The 18,433-nt window shown below is 40.9% G+C and overlaps 2 protein-coding genes across 2 annotated transcripts in view; one reads left to right on the top strand and one right to left on the bottom strand.

Moving 5' to 3' along the window:
- Positions 1 to 5,094: 5,094 nt before the first annotated feature.
- On the bottom strand, positions 5,095 to 14,013 carry frk (fyn-related Src family tyrosine kinase). The gene is made up of 8 exons (XM_029425459.1): positions 13,403 to 14,013; positions 12,139 to 12,260; positions 10,599 to 10,762; positions 10,302 to 10,470; positions 9,353 to 9,511; positions 6,963 to 7,144; positions 6,484 to 6,649; positions 5,095 to 6,289 (listed from the first exon to the last, which is right to left on the bottom strand). Exons 1-8 carry the CDS (start codon positions 13,774 to 13,776, stop codon positions 6,081 to 6,083), a joined length of 1,545 nt encoding a protein of 514 aa, XP_029281319.1. The 5' UTR covers positions 13,777 to 14,013; the 3' UTR covers positions 5,095 to 6,080.
- Positions 14,014 to 15,470: 1,457 nt separating this feature from the next.
- nt5dc1 (5'-nucleotidase domain containing 1) overlaps positions 15,471 to 18,433 on the top strand; it is a 66,670-nt gene continuing 63,707 nt past the window's right edge. Inside the window, exons 1-2 of the mRNA XM_029425176.1 lie at positions 15,471 to 15,859; positions 17,357 to 17,448. Of these exons, the coding sequence (XP_029281036.1) occupies positions 15,767 to 15,859; positions 17,357 to 17,448 (185 nt within the window). The 5' untranslated portion in view covers positions 15,471 to 15,766. The remainder of the gene's footprint in view (positions 15,860 to 17,356; positions 17,449 to 18,433) is intronic.

The following is an 18,433-nucleotide window of genomic DNA, read 5'->3' on the forward strand; positions in this document are numbered from 1 at the left end:
ATAATCTCTCCACCGAGTCCTGGGTCTTCCCCGGGGTCTCCTCCCAGCTGGACGTGCCTGAAACACCTCCCTAGGGAGGCGCCCAGGTGGCATCCTTACTAGATGCCAGAACCACCTCAACTGGCTCCTTTCAACGTAAAGGAGCAGCGGCTCTACTCCGAGTCTCTCACGGATGGCTGAGCTTCTCACCCTATCTCTAAGGGAGACGCCAGCCACCCGTCTGAGAAAACCCATTTCGGCCGCTTGTACCCGTGATCTCGTTCTTTCGGTCATGACCCAGCCTTCATGACCATAGGTGAGGGTAGGAACGAAGATCGACCGGTATATTGAGAGCTTTGCCTTCTGGCTCAGCTCTCTTTTCGTCACAACGGTGCGGTAAAGTGTAATACTGCCCCCGCTGCTCCGATTCTCCGGCCGATCTCTCGCTCCATCGTCCCCTCACTCGCGAACAAGACCCCGAGGTACTTGAACTCCTTCACTTGGGGTAATGGCTCATCCCCTACCCGGAGTAGGCAATCCACCGGTTTCCTGCTGAGAGCCATGGCCTCAGATTTGGAGGTGCTGATCCTCATCCCAACCGCTTCACACTCGGCTGCGAACCGATCCAGTGACTGTAGCATAGGGGTGGTGGTTCCCCTATTTAAAAAGGGGGACCAGAGAGTGTGTGCCAACTACAGGGGTATCACACTTCTCAGCCTCCCTGGTAAAGTCTACTCCAAGGTACTGGAAAGGAGGGTTCGGCCGGTAGTCGAACCTCTGATTGAAGAGGAACAATGCGGATTCCGTCCTGGTCGTGGAACAACGGACCAACTCTTCACTCTCGCAAGGATCCTGTAGGGGGCCTGGGAGTACGCCCATCCGGTCTACATGTGTTTTGTGGATCTGGAGAAGGCGTATGACCGGGTCCCCCGGGTGATACTGTGGGAGGTGCTGCGGGAGTATGGGGTGAGGGGGTCACTTTTGAGGGCCATCCAATCCCTGTACGCCCAAAGCGAGAGTTGTGTCCGGATACTCGGCAGTAAGTCGGACTCGTTTCCCGTGAATGTTGGCCTCCGCCAGGGCTGCGCTTTATCACCAATCCTGTTCGTGATTTTCATGGATAGGATATCGAGGCGTAGTCGTGGAGGAGAGGGGTTGCAGTTCGGTGACCTGAGGATCTCATCGCTGCTCTTTGCAGATGATGTGGTCCTTATGGCATCATCGGTCTGTGACCTTCAACAGGAGTATGCATAGCAACCACCTCGCACCTCGCACTATTGTGCAGAAGTCAACGGAGGGACTATTTTATTTTGAACGTCAATATTTAATAATAAAAACTATTCAAATTAGAGTGTGTATTTTCCTTTCATATTGCCCCACTTGGTAACCGTTTTATAAAAGCAATAGCTCACTTCAGACCGTGATATATGGTCATTATATCACAGTTAAGGGGGTTGTACCACGCCCCTTAACTGTGATATAATGAGCATATACCACGGCCTGTCGTGAGCTATTGCTTAAATATAATGTTCTATTTAAAAATAAAGATTGATGTTATTACGTGTTATTGAGAAGAGAGTGCCTGGCAAAAAATGTGGGCTTTTTACACCTTTAATGATAGTGCAGTTTAAGATTGGACAGAGAGAAGGGGAATGACATGCAGCAAATAACAGCAGGTCTTTTTCGAACCTCGGGCCGCAGCGGCAAGCATTTGTGGATCGCCTACTCTACGAGCTGCGCCACCAGGGATGTGTAATGTACACGTTGGATGTACATTATTATTTCAACAGATTTAGATTTGGTATCTTTACTTTCTCACAAGGAAGATGATGCTGGCGTGCATAACAATTGTTTCGCTAGTTGGCTGGCTCCATAATGATCCAATACAAACGCGATACCAACAACTCAACAGCAACAATGCATACTACGACAACAACAACCCAGAAATTATATATTATATAAAGTGTTGATTATGAGGGGGCTCAATTGCGGTTCGCTCCCCCTTATATTTCAAATCGCACGCCAAACCCGCAAACCTGTTCCTGAATCAGTCACGTGGTACGGCTTCGAACGTCATCACATACGTCATCAACACAAGCCTCGATACGCGCTTCACAAAAATCTTCCGCGATTACTCGACACACCCTTCGAAGCCTCGACACGAAAGGACACATCACTAGTTTACAGTGCTGCATGAGGTTAGCCTTGGGACATAATAAGGCCAATAGCAACAATCACTTTCAACATGTACCAGTCCTGAATTATTATTGAGCACTTGCAAGCGTCACTGGCGGAGAGGGCAGATAACTAAAGTTTATTTTTGAGAGACATTTTTATACAGCTTGGTTTGAATGTCTTTGTCCAACAGGTGGATGTGTGAAAGCTTTCAGACATGAACATGTGAGATTCACCAACAAGAAGAGCTATTGCCATCTGAACAAACACAGGCATGAACATTGGATCTAAGATCTAGATCTTCAGAGTTCTGCAGATTAATCCTTGTGAATGTTGCAGTGTTATCCGCATTTTTATACTTTCGACGGACAGACAGCCTGTTTGCTATCCTGGCTGACAGAAAACGCACCTGTTTCGACTGCACCTCGGCCAATAATAATCAAAAATAATAATTAATTTTAAATATATATATTATATATATATATATATATATATATATATATATATATATATATATATATATATATATATATATATATATATATATATATATATATATATATATATATATATATATATATTCTTGTTTCTGTATATAGCACTTACATTGGTTTGGCTTATTTGTAGCTAATAGTTGAATTTATGATTTGTTGAATTTCTGTATGTTGCACTTTTGTTTAGCTTATTTGAAGTTATTGTTCTGCACTTAAATTATTTCACCTATTTGAAGCTAATGTACTTTGAAGGTTCTTGCTGTTCAGAGTTGTATCCTCATGATTGTTTGCACTTATTCGCTTTGGACAAAAGCGTCAGCTAAATTAAATGAATATAAATCAGAGAGCTTGTAGTGCACACACTAAAGATGTACCAGTCACATTGTCACCAAGGGTTGCAGACTCTGCTGGCTGCACTCTGATATCAGGAGTGTGTCGCCACCACCGTGTGGACAAATTGAGTAATTACATGTAGGCACATTCTTTAATAAAACTAATGTTTTTAATGTTAGGAATTTTCAAACTGTGATATCAAATGTTGTAGAGATTCAAATAGATTTACCAAGTGACTCATTCATGTTGGGTAGTTTGTTGAAAAAAATAGGAAATGGTAAAAATAATTACATAAAAGACCAATTTACAATGAAAATGTCACTTTTCATAATTTATATTTTCATATTTGTTTTATTCAGACCTTTGTAATATTTGTTGGCATTCATTTGACAGTTGGCTGGAAACATGGGGAGAGAGAGAGATGGGTGTGAAGTGCAACACAGCTCCCAATCCAGAAGCAAATTGTTGACACTGCAGTTATGTGCTTTGCACCTCATCCATTAGACTACCACTGCACCCCTGTAGCAGTATTTCAGTCCCACATTACTAATTTGTCTCAGAGTGCTTTACAATCTGTACAACATACAACTAAAACGTTTAATGGGGAGGGATAAAGGAAGAAGAGCAGCAGATTAGGGACATACAGCATACCTGTCAACATTGGAATTTCAAAATAAGGGACATTTTCTGGCGGACTCCGCCCATACCTGAACAGCTGAGCCAGCCAGCCATATAATGACATTATATGGGTCCCTTATGTGTCTACATTTACATTATAATAATGTAAATGTAAACACATAAGGGACTGGTTCAGGAAATACATGTTTATTTAAAGTATGTATTACTTGTACAGACATGTTTATAAGATGTATGTATTTTAATTGCATATATACATTTTATTCAGTGTGGGAGTCCCTAGCATCTGCAAGGGACTTGTTGTAAACATAGGTTGCAGACTTTGCCTGCCTCAAGGCTAGATGAAGGCTACATTATTTTGGCACAAAGCATCGACATCTTTCCCTCAGCTTTGGTCACTTGGTTTGCCTCTGAAACAGTTCTTATCACACATGAAGTCATTGACAGTGGATGTTTTTGTGCCTCTTGGCGTGCTTGTGCTTGGACGCTTTTTCTGCCGTGTGCGATGTTAACATCTGAATGGCACTTTACAAAAAGCACGAGTTTGCCCGACTCTGCTTTTAATAAATAAGGGAAGGTCTCCTCCCATTTGTTCAGGTACTTACATAAAGTTTTAACTTGTTTGGCAGGTACAACTGCGTCTCCATCTATCTCCCGTTCACTGTGACTCTCATCATATGTTCACCTTCTGTGTTATTGTTCCTGTTTTCTTCTTCTGTGTGTTTACTGGCGGATAACATTTTTCAACTAAAGTTAAACATAATACTGCCACCTGCTTTACCGGAGACCACTTTACCACTGTACACTTTTTTAAATTAGGCCTATTTTTATTTTTGAAAGGTTAAAAATACGGGAAAATATTTAAACGGGAGGACAGCGGGATAGAAGGAAAAATACGAGATAATCCCGGGAAAAACGGGAGGGTTGACAGGTATGACATACAGACATGCAGTAGCCTACATGTCACATGCACAGAATATAACAATCACAATGTGAAGAAACAGAATGACAATCAGGTGAATAATAAGTGAACATGTACAAAGAATGGGAATCAGCAATTGGGGCGGGGGGCTACTCATGCTCAAACAGAGAATTACAATGTTTTTCAGGAAGTTATCAACATGCTGGTCCGCAGATCAGACAGACTTTGATTGCTAAGGCCTTAAACATTGAGAGATGGAAGTACAATGGCAACAGGTGTGGAGGCACCAGAGGCCATGACAATAGTTGAAGAGCTTATGGTTTAAAGTTGAAGTGATTCAGCAGAATGATGTCAGCAGGGAGATCGTTCCATAGAAGAAGAACACAACAGGAGCCTGCTGACTTTTATATTAACATATTATTCATATCATGCTCATCTCATGTACTCATCCGGAACATTTATCTGTTTTCTTATGTCTTCTGATTGACCTTGATGTACTTAATTCAAAACAAGCTTTACAATAGCAGTTCAGCACCAAACAAAACCAAACAAAGATCTTAGTAAATAGAAGTCATTTAATTATGTTAAAACAGAAGATTATATAAACACTGCCATGATTATAATGTACAATTAAAAATATATTGTTCATGACACTAAAGACATCCAGAATTGTCAGCGCATGAGATAATCCACCAGGCTCCAACACTTCGGCATGTTAGCATAGGATTAGCTGTGCCGTCTCAACAACACAACACAACTCATTCAAAAGGAGGACTCCATTCCAGTGTCACATTGTTCAGTCATTGAGCCATTACACTGAAAGTTCTGTAAGACTAACACATAATGTGCACTGCAGATTTGTAGGTGCAGTGAGTGGAGCTACCACGAAGACGCTGGATGATTGAGGCGTATTATATTATTTATTTGTTTGTTTTCCCTTCAAGACACCAGAGCACCATACAGACTAGACCATGTCCCTTTGATATTTAGCTCTTTAGTAACTGAAGAGCAACTACTTCATTATGCCATGGAGGGCGTGGACCTTTAGAATTAAGTCATTTTTATGCAAGCAGTGTGTTAATAAGGAGATACTTATTATTCTTTTATTTAGTGGCCCCAGACAGTCTCCCTCCTTTGAATCACACACTTCTGGTCGCTACATATACATTTAGGAATAGGCGGAGTTGGAGATACAAGCCAAACGGACAGAGCTTGTAAGTGACATGACTCATGACTCCTCTCAGGTACCTTGCGGCAGCTTGGCAGGTAGCCAGTGGAAAGAATGTATGGCACACATTGTTGAGTGCAAGAAGAACCAGTTGGTCGAGCTGGACAGAAAGCAGCTTTCTATCTCTTCCAATCAAGTGTGCTTTAAAAGAGATGCATCCAGCAGCCTGTCTGAAAGTTTTACATTTTAAATTACATTTGAATCGGTTAAAACATCGATGTATGTTTGGATTCAGGTGATTTCGGTTTAGTGATGAAAGAATGGTTAATTTTTTTTGTCTCTTTCTTGCCAAGTGTCACAGTCTGGTCGTCTGCTAGTAACGGCCGGCGTCGTCGTAGGAGGTGACATCCAGGTCAAAGAAGTCCTCCAGCTTCCACTGCAGGGTCTCGAATGTGGGCCGGTCCTGCTCGTTCTCCTTCCAGCAGTCTGTCATCATGTCATACATGACTTTGGGGCAGTTGGGGGGGCACGGCATTCTGTAGCCCTGGGGAAGCCTTTGGACCACCTGGTAGTTGGTCATGTCTGGAGAATCACAGGACATTAGAATCTTACATGAGACAATTATTTTGCATTTTATTGTTTACAGACTTTTTAACAGCTACTTCAAAATCATAGAACAACTATATTTTAACTCTTCAGAAAATTCTGAATACATCACTCATATGTTTTAACTATTTTCAGAGAATCATTGATGACAAGCATGATGAAAGACTCACTAGGGTAAGGCATCTGTCCAAACGTCATGATCTCATACAGCAAAATTCCGAAGGACCAAACGTCCGATTTGATGCTGAACTTGTTGTCGTGGATGGCTTCTGGAGCGGTCCACTTCACAGGGAATTTAGTTCCTTCTCTGGCTTCATACACATTTTCATTCTCTTTCTAGAAACAAAATACAGGTTTTCACTGTCAGTCTTAGTGTAAAGACCTTTACAGTCGCAGAACGCCTGTGTGGCTTGGGGGTGTGGAGGATACATTTAGCCATATAATGCATGCCAGTAAATAAGGGCAGCATCTGAACTTAGTGGAGAATGCAGGCTTGTTTTGGTTTCATTTCAAGGCATTAAAATACAGCTACAGGTCCAACACATAGCAAGCTTCAAAACATACATTCACTAAAGAATTTTTTTAGTGTCTAATTAACTATGACACTTGCTAATACAGTACACAACACCACTTAAAATGTCAAACCCACCATGAAGACCCTGGCGAGGCCAAAGTCAGCCACCTTGCAGATGTTGTTCTCGCCCACCAGCACGTTCCTGGCTGCCAGGTCTCTGTGGATGTAGTTTTGTAACTCCAGGAAAGCCATGCCTGCTGCCACCTGGGCAGCCATCTCAATCTGGTCAGAGGTCCCCAGCGTGGTGCCCTTATCCTCTGGAATCAAGAAGAGGCACATAGTCAGTCACAGCCCTGCCCTGGTACGCTGGCAGAGAAAGAAATATCATTCAGAAGAATCTGGAGAAATGTAACTGTAAAACAACAACCTTGCATTATATGGTGGTTTTATTCATTTCTACATCTTGGTCAATGCTGGGGGCAAACATGGAACACAAATCTAATTGTCTGAACACGAATTACGCTCTTTTAACTGCATGATGGGCGATAACTCATACTCATTACTTTTTCTTTCTATCCATCCATCAACTTTGTCAGATAAAAAAGGACAGCGGACAGCAGATTCACCATCATTCTGTTTTCTGGCCACAATATAAAATGGAACTGTTGCATATCTGCACCATTAAAACTCAGCTAAAGAAGATTTTGTCAATGAAGAACACCACTTCTACTGTGTTTTACTTTGTACTTGTGAACATGTCCTAGCGAGGTGACAGTAGGAAGGAGAGTTATGGGCTGCAGACACACGAGTGACACTACATCTCTCGCATCACAGCATGCGTGTCCAAGAGCTGAGCACTACACATGTCCCAGCACCTACGCAAAATAAAGCATTTCTAAAAAAAAAAAAAAAAAGTTTTTTTATTATTTATTCAAAATACTAAAATCAGCATCGGGGTCACTCTCAGTCTACTACTGGTGTTCCTATACATTTGGTTTATGCCACACTGAACAGCCAGCATCTAAAGAGGCTACCACTGCCCTCAGTCCATCCAGGAATAGTCATCCTTTCCTGATTATAAACTGCAGAAAATGATGTTTGTATAATATAATAACGTATTCTTTTAATTAAACTTAACAGTCCTTTTGTCGACAAAATGTCAGAACATTAATTAAAAACATCCTACAGGCAATTGCCTAAAGCCCCCCCCAAGACTTATTCAGATGTCTAGTTTTTTTCTAACCAACAGCAGCAACTCAAATTCAGTGAGCACAAACCCAAGCGGGAGTCACAGCGTGCTGGTGGAGCTCTGGGTTTAACCTGTGTAATGACAGCAAGCCCCCGGGATGACACTCCAGATGCAGCTCTATTACCATTACTTCTGTCTGGGAGAGAATCATGCTTTTAGTTTAGGAACTAGCTTGCCTAAAAAAATTATTAAAAAAATACAATTGGAGCTTGGTTTTTTAGCCTATACATTTGTTTAACTTTTGGTAAATTGGCACCATTAAAAGTTTGTTGAATTACACAGATCTATAGACAGCTATGATTGGATTACTGTTCTACTGAAGATTCAGATTCTCAGGCAAGTTCTGGAGTTACAAGGAGCATATAAGTCACACTGAATCTAAAATGATGTGCATCATGTTTGTGTCTCCAGAATTGACTGAGTTATGACTCCAAGCAGGGGTGTGTGTCACAATCCTGCAGCTCCGACCGATAATTAAGGCAAAATACAAAAAAGAATAAAGAAAAAAAACAAAGTCTGCCACAAAGCACAGATTGTCTGCTGTGTATTGCAATGCAGTGAATGCTGACCATGGCTGTTTTTTAGCTGCAACAACCACTGTCATTCAGATGCATGAACGTGTGCATGCCATTTGCACATTTAAATTAAACATGTAATGCATGTTTACGAAGCTTGAAGTTGATAAATACATGCAACTCCACATAGATTTGAACAGTGAACACACGCACCCACAGACACACGCTCATGCACACACAGTAACCTAAGATGACAGACTAATCTTCAGTAAATAAAAAAAAAAAATCGAGTGAATCCATTGTCTTCTCCAACAAACTCAAAAATGGTCATGCAGTGCTGGCTTGATGCCAACAGGTTCACATTAGTGTGTGTCCTTAGAATGAACTCCTGCAGCCAGACATCAGGGTTTGATCTGCATCATTCCTTAACATTCATTTAAACAAAAGATTCAAGCAAAAAATGTAAGATGAACTCAATGGGAAAGTGGGCGGAGCCAGAACCTGGAACAGATTTTGTATACAAGGAAATTGATTTATAGGCAACTGGACCCTCTGACTGAGACTAAATAAAATTCATGATGTGAAATATGTGCAGCACAAAGTTTTGATTTATGAACTGTAGGATCTAAAATGGTTTTGTTGCTCTGGGATAAATCACTACCGTCACCCTGACCCTTGTAATCTAGCACTGGACTCTGATCTTGTCATAAAGTAGCAGTAGCTCATAATCACATGAGTAGATCAAAGTGAGGCTGCCTTACGTTGGAGGTACTCCAGCAGGCTGCCGTTCTTCATCAGCTCTGTGATGATGTAGATGGGCTGCTCCATGGTACACACAGCGTACAGCTGGATCAGCTTGGCATGCCGCAGCCTCTTCATGATCTGAGCCTCTCTCAGGAAGTCCTCTGCATCCATGGCATCTGCGATAGTTTGTTCAGTGATGGTGCATCAGGAGCGGAACTTTGACAAGTGTTTTATAACATCCAACATTATAACATCTTTTGGGATGCACAGTATCTGATGTAGTGGTTGTAAACTCATTTGTATACAGACGGATAGGTGTCATAATAATCTCCGCCAAGGAGGTCAAGTTTTTGGCGTGGTTAGTTTGTCTATCTGTCTGTCAACAGGATTACGGAAAGATTACTGACCCGATTTTCATGAAACTTGGTTGACGTATAAAGCATGTGCCAAGGAAGGACACACGGTATTTTGGAGTGGATCCAAATAACAGGGCGGATATATTGTTTAACTTGTTTCATTTTGAGAGATAGGACATTTGTGCTGTATTCATGGGGTGTTGGAGTAATCGGTAAAATTTGTTCACGACTGGGAAAATTCATGTGAATGCCCCCGAAGGTCGCAACAACAAATGGGAAGGTCAGTGAATAAGGTACACGACTTGCCGTATTGATGTTATATTACGCAGAAACATGTCGGGTGGCTCAGACAATAAAATACCACAAATCTTCTTTGTAGCGTCCGTGTTGTTTTCACATTACGACTTAAAGCTCATGAAGACGGAAAAAAATTAAATAGGACCATCTGATTTATAGGAGATTTATATAGCTAGATATTGAATTCCTTTTCAGATTTCACTGATCCCATATCTACCCATGATCAAATCAAATTAACTTCCACTCAACAAATTGCTTCTCATTCCTAATAATAGCATGTTTTTGGTTTAGAGAAAAGGAGGCATTAGTGTACCTGGTTTGAGGGTCTTCACTGCGACTGCGGTGGTTTCGTTCCACAGGCCTTCAAACACTTCTCCAAACTGACCGGCTCCAAGCTTCTTCAGCAACTTGATGGAGTTGCGGTCAATCTCCCATTGGTCCACCGTGTTATAGGACAGGCCGTGAGTCTGTGGAGCCTCCATCTACACAGACAGGAAGAGTTACGGTTTAATGATATGAATGGGACTTTATAATGTATAGCAAACTCACATTTAGGAATAGAAACAAGGCAATATTGGAATTTAGGAAAGAAACTGGATGTGCGTTTTACCTTTTTGCAAGGCTCACCCAGACGCACACAGAGGCCATCGGGCTGCTTGGAGTAATGTTCCACTAACTCCTGCAGTGTTGCAAAGGATCGGCTCTTCGACACAAAGTAGTGACCGTTCTCCAGTTTTCTCAGCTTGTAATGCTTCACCTTCCCACTGTCCAGCACTGAAAGACAAGTCAACATGCATGTTATACTCAAGACCTGTAGACGTTTCCTCATGTACCGTAGGCCTAAAGTCTTTTATCAAAGCAAGTCAAGGTCTTGCTTACACAGCCAGCACAAGACGTTCTAAAAGGCTAAAGAGGTCGAAAATAAGATTTGTATTATTCCTTTGACTTGCTATTGTCAAAATAGCATTTTTTCTTGCTAGATGCGTGCTTGTAGTAACTCCACTAACTGTGGTGTGGTGCCCCTTGGTGGCTGTAAACAGAAAACAGACATTGCTCCATTAAGTTTAACAGTTGTCTGCCGTTTGCTGCAGAGCAGGTAGTTTACGGTGGGTTCATCAGAGCTTTTCCCCTGTAGACAGCTGCTGCTGGAAATGAGGTTCATGAGAGTGATGAGAGTGCTTACAAAAAAACTAAGCAAGCAGCTGAAAGAGGCTATTTAGAGCTGAACTGGTGATAATTCTCTGTCAATCGTTCACATTCCAACCCATGCTTTATATGAAAACATCGATTAGTGACGCATTAAGGTTAAGAAGTTTACTTTAAATGTGAAATACAGATATTCATAAATATATAACGTCAATTTACTAACCCCTCATTCCGTAAATATTCAGTCGGTTAGTTTTTATACAGAAGTCCATTAAATAAATCTGACGAGAAAAGTTGTTCAACGTGTCACCTTTCTGCATTTGTACATACATGTAGTGATGGAGGTCCTAAACTATATTGTTGCCCATTAAACATTTTTAAATATTATTATGTCTGACCAACTTGTGTTAAATATTGTATTGTTCTCCATCATTGCTGCTTTTTTATATTATTATATTTATAACAACAATTATATTGTTCAGCATTTCTTAGATAAACTGTTCCATCAGGGGTTATCTCTCACACATCAGTCATTAACTGGCTTCACACACACACACACACACACACACACACACACCATTTCTATGGGGAAATCATTTCATTTGTTCTTCATAACTTACATGCTAAAAGTGTGGCTGTCTAGACCTTCACTTCACTATTTAGTAGAACCTGGAAAACCCATTTAGAGATCTGCAGCACGTTCTATGGTAGGGGAAACCCAATCCCCACCTCCAGTCAGCATACTGCCTCAGTTATATCACAGACTGCTGTTAGAAAGCTCGCTCACATCACCATAAGCTTAAGGCCATCAAAGCCTCTGTGTGTTTCTGCTGAATCAAACAAGTGTGTTTTCATCTTTCAAGGTCAACATACCTTTTTATTGTTAATGTCCATATGCAATGTTCCTTTTAAATAAACAAATGGGCAAAAGGTATAAAGTTCATTTAAATGAGTGTTTGGTTTCAGAGGAGAATTCAAAGCTTAAGCTGCGACTAACAGTTTACCTGAGAGGGAGCGCTCCCCTTTCTGACTTTCACAGTTTCTGATGAGGAAGGCACCATGATGGTTCCCTCCTGCCAACAGCATCTTCTCTGCATCCAGCCTCTTGGTGTTGGGAAAATACCATCTGCAAATTCAAGCAAAGAAGCAGAGCTGGTCAAATATAACTGCCATTTCTGAATAGAAATAATTATCAGGGTGCCAAAAGCTGCACTGGTAATTGATTGCAAATTGTCTTGTTTATCCGGTCTGCAGCACTAAAAACACCACCATCACTTTTACCCAATCAACAATGTTTAAGATATAGTGTTAAGGGAATAATCTGGTCATATTCTACCTTTGTCGACAAATCCCAAACCAACAATTTATTGATTTGCTAACAAAGCCTGATTTTTTTTTTTTTTTTAAAGATTTACATCAGTAGTATTACCCTAAATAATTCCATGGCCACACACACACACACACACACACACACACACACACACCAGATTAAACTAGAAACTGAATCCAAAAACTTAATCTGGTAACTAATCAGTTCATATTTATCAGAGGTAAACCAGCTCAAGAATGGAAATGTGATGCATTAAGTTATTAGGAAAATTTAATTCACAACTATTTGTATCCCAGTGAACAGAAGCGGAAAACCAGAGTACAGCTGAGAAGAAACTGGTTCCACTGAGAAGTAGGCTGAGAATGCATTGCAGACAATTCAGCAATAAAGAACACAGAAGTCCAACTCCTGAGTAGTATTAGTGAACTCGGTGTCTGGAGAGGTTAGCACATACTGTATCTGAGCAAGGCCTTTCATAGCATGTTGAAGTGGCTACTTGTAGCCAAACATAAGTTTGCTGCAAAACCAGTTTCTGTAACCTTCCCGAATGATGTAGTCATAGCTGCTAGCTGCAGAGCATACACAAATGTGAGCAAGGCATTTTAATGCACTGTTGAGGCTTCCAAGCATGGTAATCATTAACCTGTAAGTCTACATTTCCTGGTTGCAGACAATCATTAACTAGTTTAACCCAAGACTTTACTTTGTAGCATTATTCAGCACTAAAGACAAAAAACATCTTACAGCCTTTTACCTCCATCAAAATGACAAAGTTATGGTTCTTAGAGAACTTAAGATCTGTCAGATAGGATGCATTCCAAACGTGTTGACAATCTTGGACAGCAATGTCAATGGAAAATAAAATCACAGATTTCAATTATGTTTTAAAGAGGGGATCACTATTTTAGAAAATACTACATGATGATGATGACACTTACGGTTCTGCATCAATACTCTCCACGGGAGCCACATAATTAGCCGGGATGTATCCCTGTTTGGGGGCCGAGACCCCGTTGATGGCTTTCGCAAACCACCATTCACCAGCACTTTTATCCAGAGCCTCTAAAGTATCCCCGGCATTGAAGCTCAGGTCCTCCTCAGTACGAGCGGAGTAATCATACTGGGCGATGTAATAATCCCCCGCTGGGACCGGCGGTGAACATGGTTTAGAATCAATGTGATCAGCACCGATATTTACAACAACCGTGTGAGGTTTCTCCTCAGGCCTGGTGTTCCCTTCAGATTGGTTCGGTTTTTTTAAACATGTCACAAAACTCTCCCAGCACGAAGAAAACCTCTGTTGGATCTCCATGGTTTGGCCGTCAATCACAGCAAGTCATTCCGTGTCAGCAATAAGTGGAAATAGTTCGGGGGAATCCCTTCTGCTCGCTCATGATCCACATTCATTCAAATACTGAGTCACTGTATTAATCCCAGGACCTGGCAGCAGTGTCTTTGACCTCAGCACATAACACTTCACACTGAGCGACGTGACTGCTGCCACTTTCCTAAGTTTCCTGGTTCAGTTTATGGTTCATGTTGCAGCGTAATCATCACCTGCACCTGCTGAGAAATGCATGGGGAGCGGCTCACTTTCATGACGTCATGTGCCCCCTGGCGGCCTTGTTGGAGGACAGCAGCTGAAACAGATGGAAGAACATCTGATTACTTTGGAGATATGCGTCAACTTTTCCTGTTGCCATATCTTTTTTTATTGAGGTTCTCATAACTATGAGATCACTGTGGAAGCTTATTTCTGCCAGGGAACAAATCCCATAAAGTATAGGAATTGACTAAATAATTATTAATCACGGTAAGTCACAATGAGGTGGTACTAGTTTTGTGTAGGCCTACGTAAAAAGTATGGCATAGTAAGTCAAAATGTACTTATTAAGTCACAACTATGAAATAAAAAAATTAAAATAATGATACAACTCAAAATCATGGCCAAAAACGTTCCTAGGGTTGAGCATAGTACAACAACAACTTTTGTGGATGTTGTTGTTTAACCATGAAAATAGCACACAATTAAATTACCAAAAACTAAATGATTCTTAGTGAATTTGAGCTCTGTAAACTGTCACGACTTACATATGTTTACAGTTCATATATCTGTTTATTCCACATATTCATATATTATTACAGTATACAGTATGTATTCTACTGCACTGCATTTACAATTGTACAGTCTGTTTTATCTAATTCTATGTTATATGTATATATTCTACTTACTCCTGCACTTTACTTACACCATTATGTCTCTTATGGCACTATTTTATTTCTTTTTTTTATGTCTTTACTATACTGTATGTTGCATTGTTGGAGGAGCCTGGGACTTAAGATGGTCATTGCCAAAAAATGACATTGTAGCTGTTACGCATGACAATAAAGCTTTTGAGATGCTTGTAATTATTAGACACCAAAGTCACAAGATGAATCCACAAAAGACAACGTGTGAGCCCGAGAGAGAAACTGGGAGCTCAACCTCAAACCTATAACTCAGTTATCAAAGTCACCATTATAAAGTAACTTATATCTTAATATGTTGTTAAAATATCATTGCTGATGCATACTCTGAGAATGAGTGGTGTTAAACAGCAAGTTGCTTACAATATATAGCCTACAATGCTTTCAAGACAATGATCACATTTAAAACAACATTCAATTAAAGTTGTCTGAATTTATTTTTCTTTGATAATCGAGATCATGAGTCCAAGTCACCCAAAGCAAGGACAACCTCTGCCTCTCTAACCAGTTAGTTACTAACTGTACCTGCTGTGTGGTGCTGGAGAGTAGTAGTAGTGAGTAGTGTAGGGTTTATCATCGATCCTCCAGCTGCCTGCTGCTGCTGGATGACTGATGAGTTAAGTGAGACTGAACCGAAATAGTAAAGTTAGTGAAAAAATGCTAAAACACTAGCTGTAGGTAATTGTAGGGTTGGTTGATAATGCGCATATACACTGTGTGTTACGGTTTCGTTCCCCACCCGGAAGCACTGCACGCTCCCGCGTTCGCCCACCTCTCTGCCGCCTTCGTCTTCCATACAGCAGGAGTTTAACTTCTGGCTCCATATGAGCAACAACCTATTGACGTTAAGCGTTCACTGATAATCGATTCGGGTTTCGATAAACGGCTTCGGTGAATTGTTTGCTCGGTACCGTAAGCGCAGACTGAGAGGCGCGTGTACAGACCGCAGTGTCAGTGACAGTGACACATCAGTGGTCTCGTGCGCGAGTTAATGTGTGTACGGGTTCGTTCGGCTCCGGAGCGCTTTCCCCGCGGTTCCCCCAGCGTCTGCAACAATGAGCGAATACTTCAGCCTGTCGGACAGTGATGTTATCGGCTTTGACCTGGATCACACGCTCTGCCGCTACCATCTGAAGGAGACCTCCAGGGTGAGTGTGTGAGTGGAGCGCGTGCAGCTAGCTCCAATACATAACCATACGGTGGCCGTGACGCTTCGATCTGCAACACATCTGGATTAAAAATAGCACGGAACCGTCAATACGCTCCACGGTCACTTGTCAATTATGTTTTACCTGCACCAATTAATTATGTTGAAAATGTCTCTCAGTGTGCTTAGTGGTTGCATTTATGGAGAGATGTGTACAATGTGATGCGATGCTCCTGATGCTGCAGTCACTCTGCGTGACTCACAGGTTGAACGTCGGCGGTGATTGTCATACATGTCTTTAAATCCTCTCTGAAACCTATTGGCAACAGCATCTTCTCATATCATAATCCATTTGCTATTATAAGAAGCTACAATAACTGCATATTTAAAGGGTATAGCTGGATTCTGTGACACCGAGGGACAACACCTAAATTACTGTTAAATCCCATTATGGCCTGGTTCATGAGGCCTGCAGTTCATGTATGCGCTCTCTTGCATGTCACATGTATGTGTATGTGTATGTATGTGTATGTATGTCTACTAATACTGTCAGTGCAGTAGCCTAGAATAGGGAACCCTAAAAGGGTTGCCCAATAAACACATTCTCCGTTGACTACTTCTGCTAGGATTTCTCTGACTAACTAGTTGAGTTAACTGAAAAAGCTTTCCCTATACAGACGCAGCCATGCACAAGACTTCTCTTTAAACCAAATGTGTATCAAAGACCAATAATGTGTTAACCGTAAATGTAAAAAATAACTAGATTAAACGTAAAACTGCACTAAACAATAACTTTGATATTTACAATGGCTCAAATGACTATGTGTAAGGTCAAATGTGTCCCTTATGATGAGACCACAGGGAATTAACACCCAATTCTGTAGTTAATCTCAGCCCTGTGGAGTTGTTACCTCATTGTTTAGGTTTTCCAGCCCTTCTCATCTGTGCTGTTTCAAGCCGCCTCAGGCAGCTGTTTTCAGCAATATAGCTGTAATCATTCCACTGTATGCTACCTGCCCAGCACGTAGAGGACGGCAAACAGAAAGTTAGCAACTAATATTTTTCTTAGGAGTTGGAAAGGTTGAAACAGAGAAAGCGTGACTCCTATCAACATTTCTTTGTGTCTGTTGGATGTGTGCACAGGCAGTTGTTGGCTCACATGTTCACCATTTCAAGTTTATAAGATGATGATAGTAAATCAATGTTGTGTTGTACAAACGATCTAACTAAATCAAACAGAAAAATAAATTCCACATTTCCTGCCAGCATAATCCTGTTCATGTGTTGAACATTGTTAAGTGTCAAAACATTAGTGAGCTGAAAGACAAGTGTTCACTGATCATCACAGCTTCAGCCAGTGTGATCATCCTGTCAGCGTATGTATAAACTGTATATTCTTGGCATTCAGTGGCACATGGTTACATTCCCTTGTTGTTGTCATTTGCATTATGACCGTGCTGCTCATTCTTGTGATGTTATTTCCTCTTTGTTTTTGCAGTTGATCTATGAGAGCTTTGCCAGATATCTGGTGGAGCATAAAGGCTATGACCAGGACCTGCTCAACCTAACCCCTGCTACCTGGGATTTCTGGTGAGTCGGCAACAGCAGCAGTTTATGCCTTAAAGGTAGTACCTGTTTATCTTTAAGAGTAATAAGGCTACGTTCATCTAATGCATATAACAATCGAGTCCTATACTTGTATCACTCAGAAATGTGCCTCTGCCTTTGTTTCTACCCAAATCCACATTTTGGGTGTCACTCTGCCAGACACAAACTATTGAAAGCATTCCTGAAGGCACACCTAAAACACTTGTTGTTTGCATTATTTATAAATGACCTACAGGACTATCTACTGCACAATGGCTGTCAGACTGTTCTTTTTGATGACATTGTAATCAATAATTATTATCATGTCTACAACAAAAGAAGTGTTACAGAAAGCAATACACCGTATGCATGATTTCTGAGAAATGGAAATAAAAGGTTAATATTGTAAAACTTAAGTATAAGTCTCTAGAAAAGCTGATATTAGTTTTTAGCAGTTAGTTAGTTTTCAATGGAGAAAATCTAGAGATTGTCCTTTGCTTTAAATATCTCGGTATCATTTTCAATCATAATGGTTAATTCAAGATTGCCATTGAGGAGCCTTCCGTGCAATGTCAGCTATTTTTTACAAATGTTGAAAATTTGATTTACCTGTAAATGTCTCACTAAATCTTTTTGACAAGTTATTTACGCCATTTATGTTGTATGCATGTGAAGTGTAAGTATTTTAATTTTCTTTTGGAAATATTGGAAAAGCTGCAGCTGCACTAAAAGTTAAAATGACAACCTGCAGTAATATGGTCTATGGGCTGGGAAGATATCCACTCTGTGTTGCAGTTCAAAAGAGAAGGATCTACTGGAGGAGTCTGTCAGAAGCAACTGAACTCAGTCGAATAATGTATTTGCTCAGCCTGCATACTTAGAGTGTATATGTGTCAACATGGATCTCACAGGCTCAGCAGATACTGGATGTTTGTCTTACCTCTGGCTCACACACAAGTGTAACAACATGAACTGGTTGAAAGTAACT

The sequence above is a fragment of the Cottoperca gobio genome, chromosome 24 (genome assembly GCF_900634415.1).
Source record: "Cottoperca gobio chromosome 24, fCotGob3.1, whole genome shotgun sequence".
NCBI classification, from domain to species: Eukaryota; Metazoa; Chordata; class Actinopteri; order Perciformes; family Bovichtidae; genus Cottoperca; species Cottoperca gobio.

Coding starts and splice junctions, on each gene's coding strand:
- frk (XM_029425459.1), bottom strand. CDS start 13,776: ATGGAGATCCAACAGAGGTTTTCTTCGTGCTGGGAGAGTTTTGTGACA. Junction 10,763..12,138: donor AGGGGAGCGCTCCCTCTCAG/GTAAACTGTTAG, acceptor CTTGTCTTTCAG/TGCTGGACAGTGGGAAGGTG. Junction 10,471..10,598: donor TGGGTGAGCCTTGCAAAAAG/GTAAAACGCACA, acceptor CTGTCTGTGTAG/ATGGAGGCTCCACAGACTCA.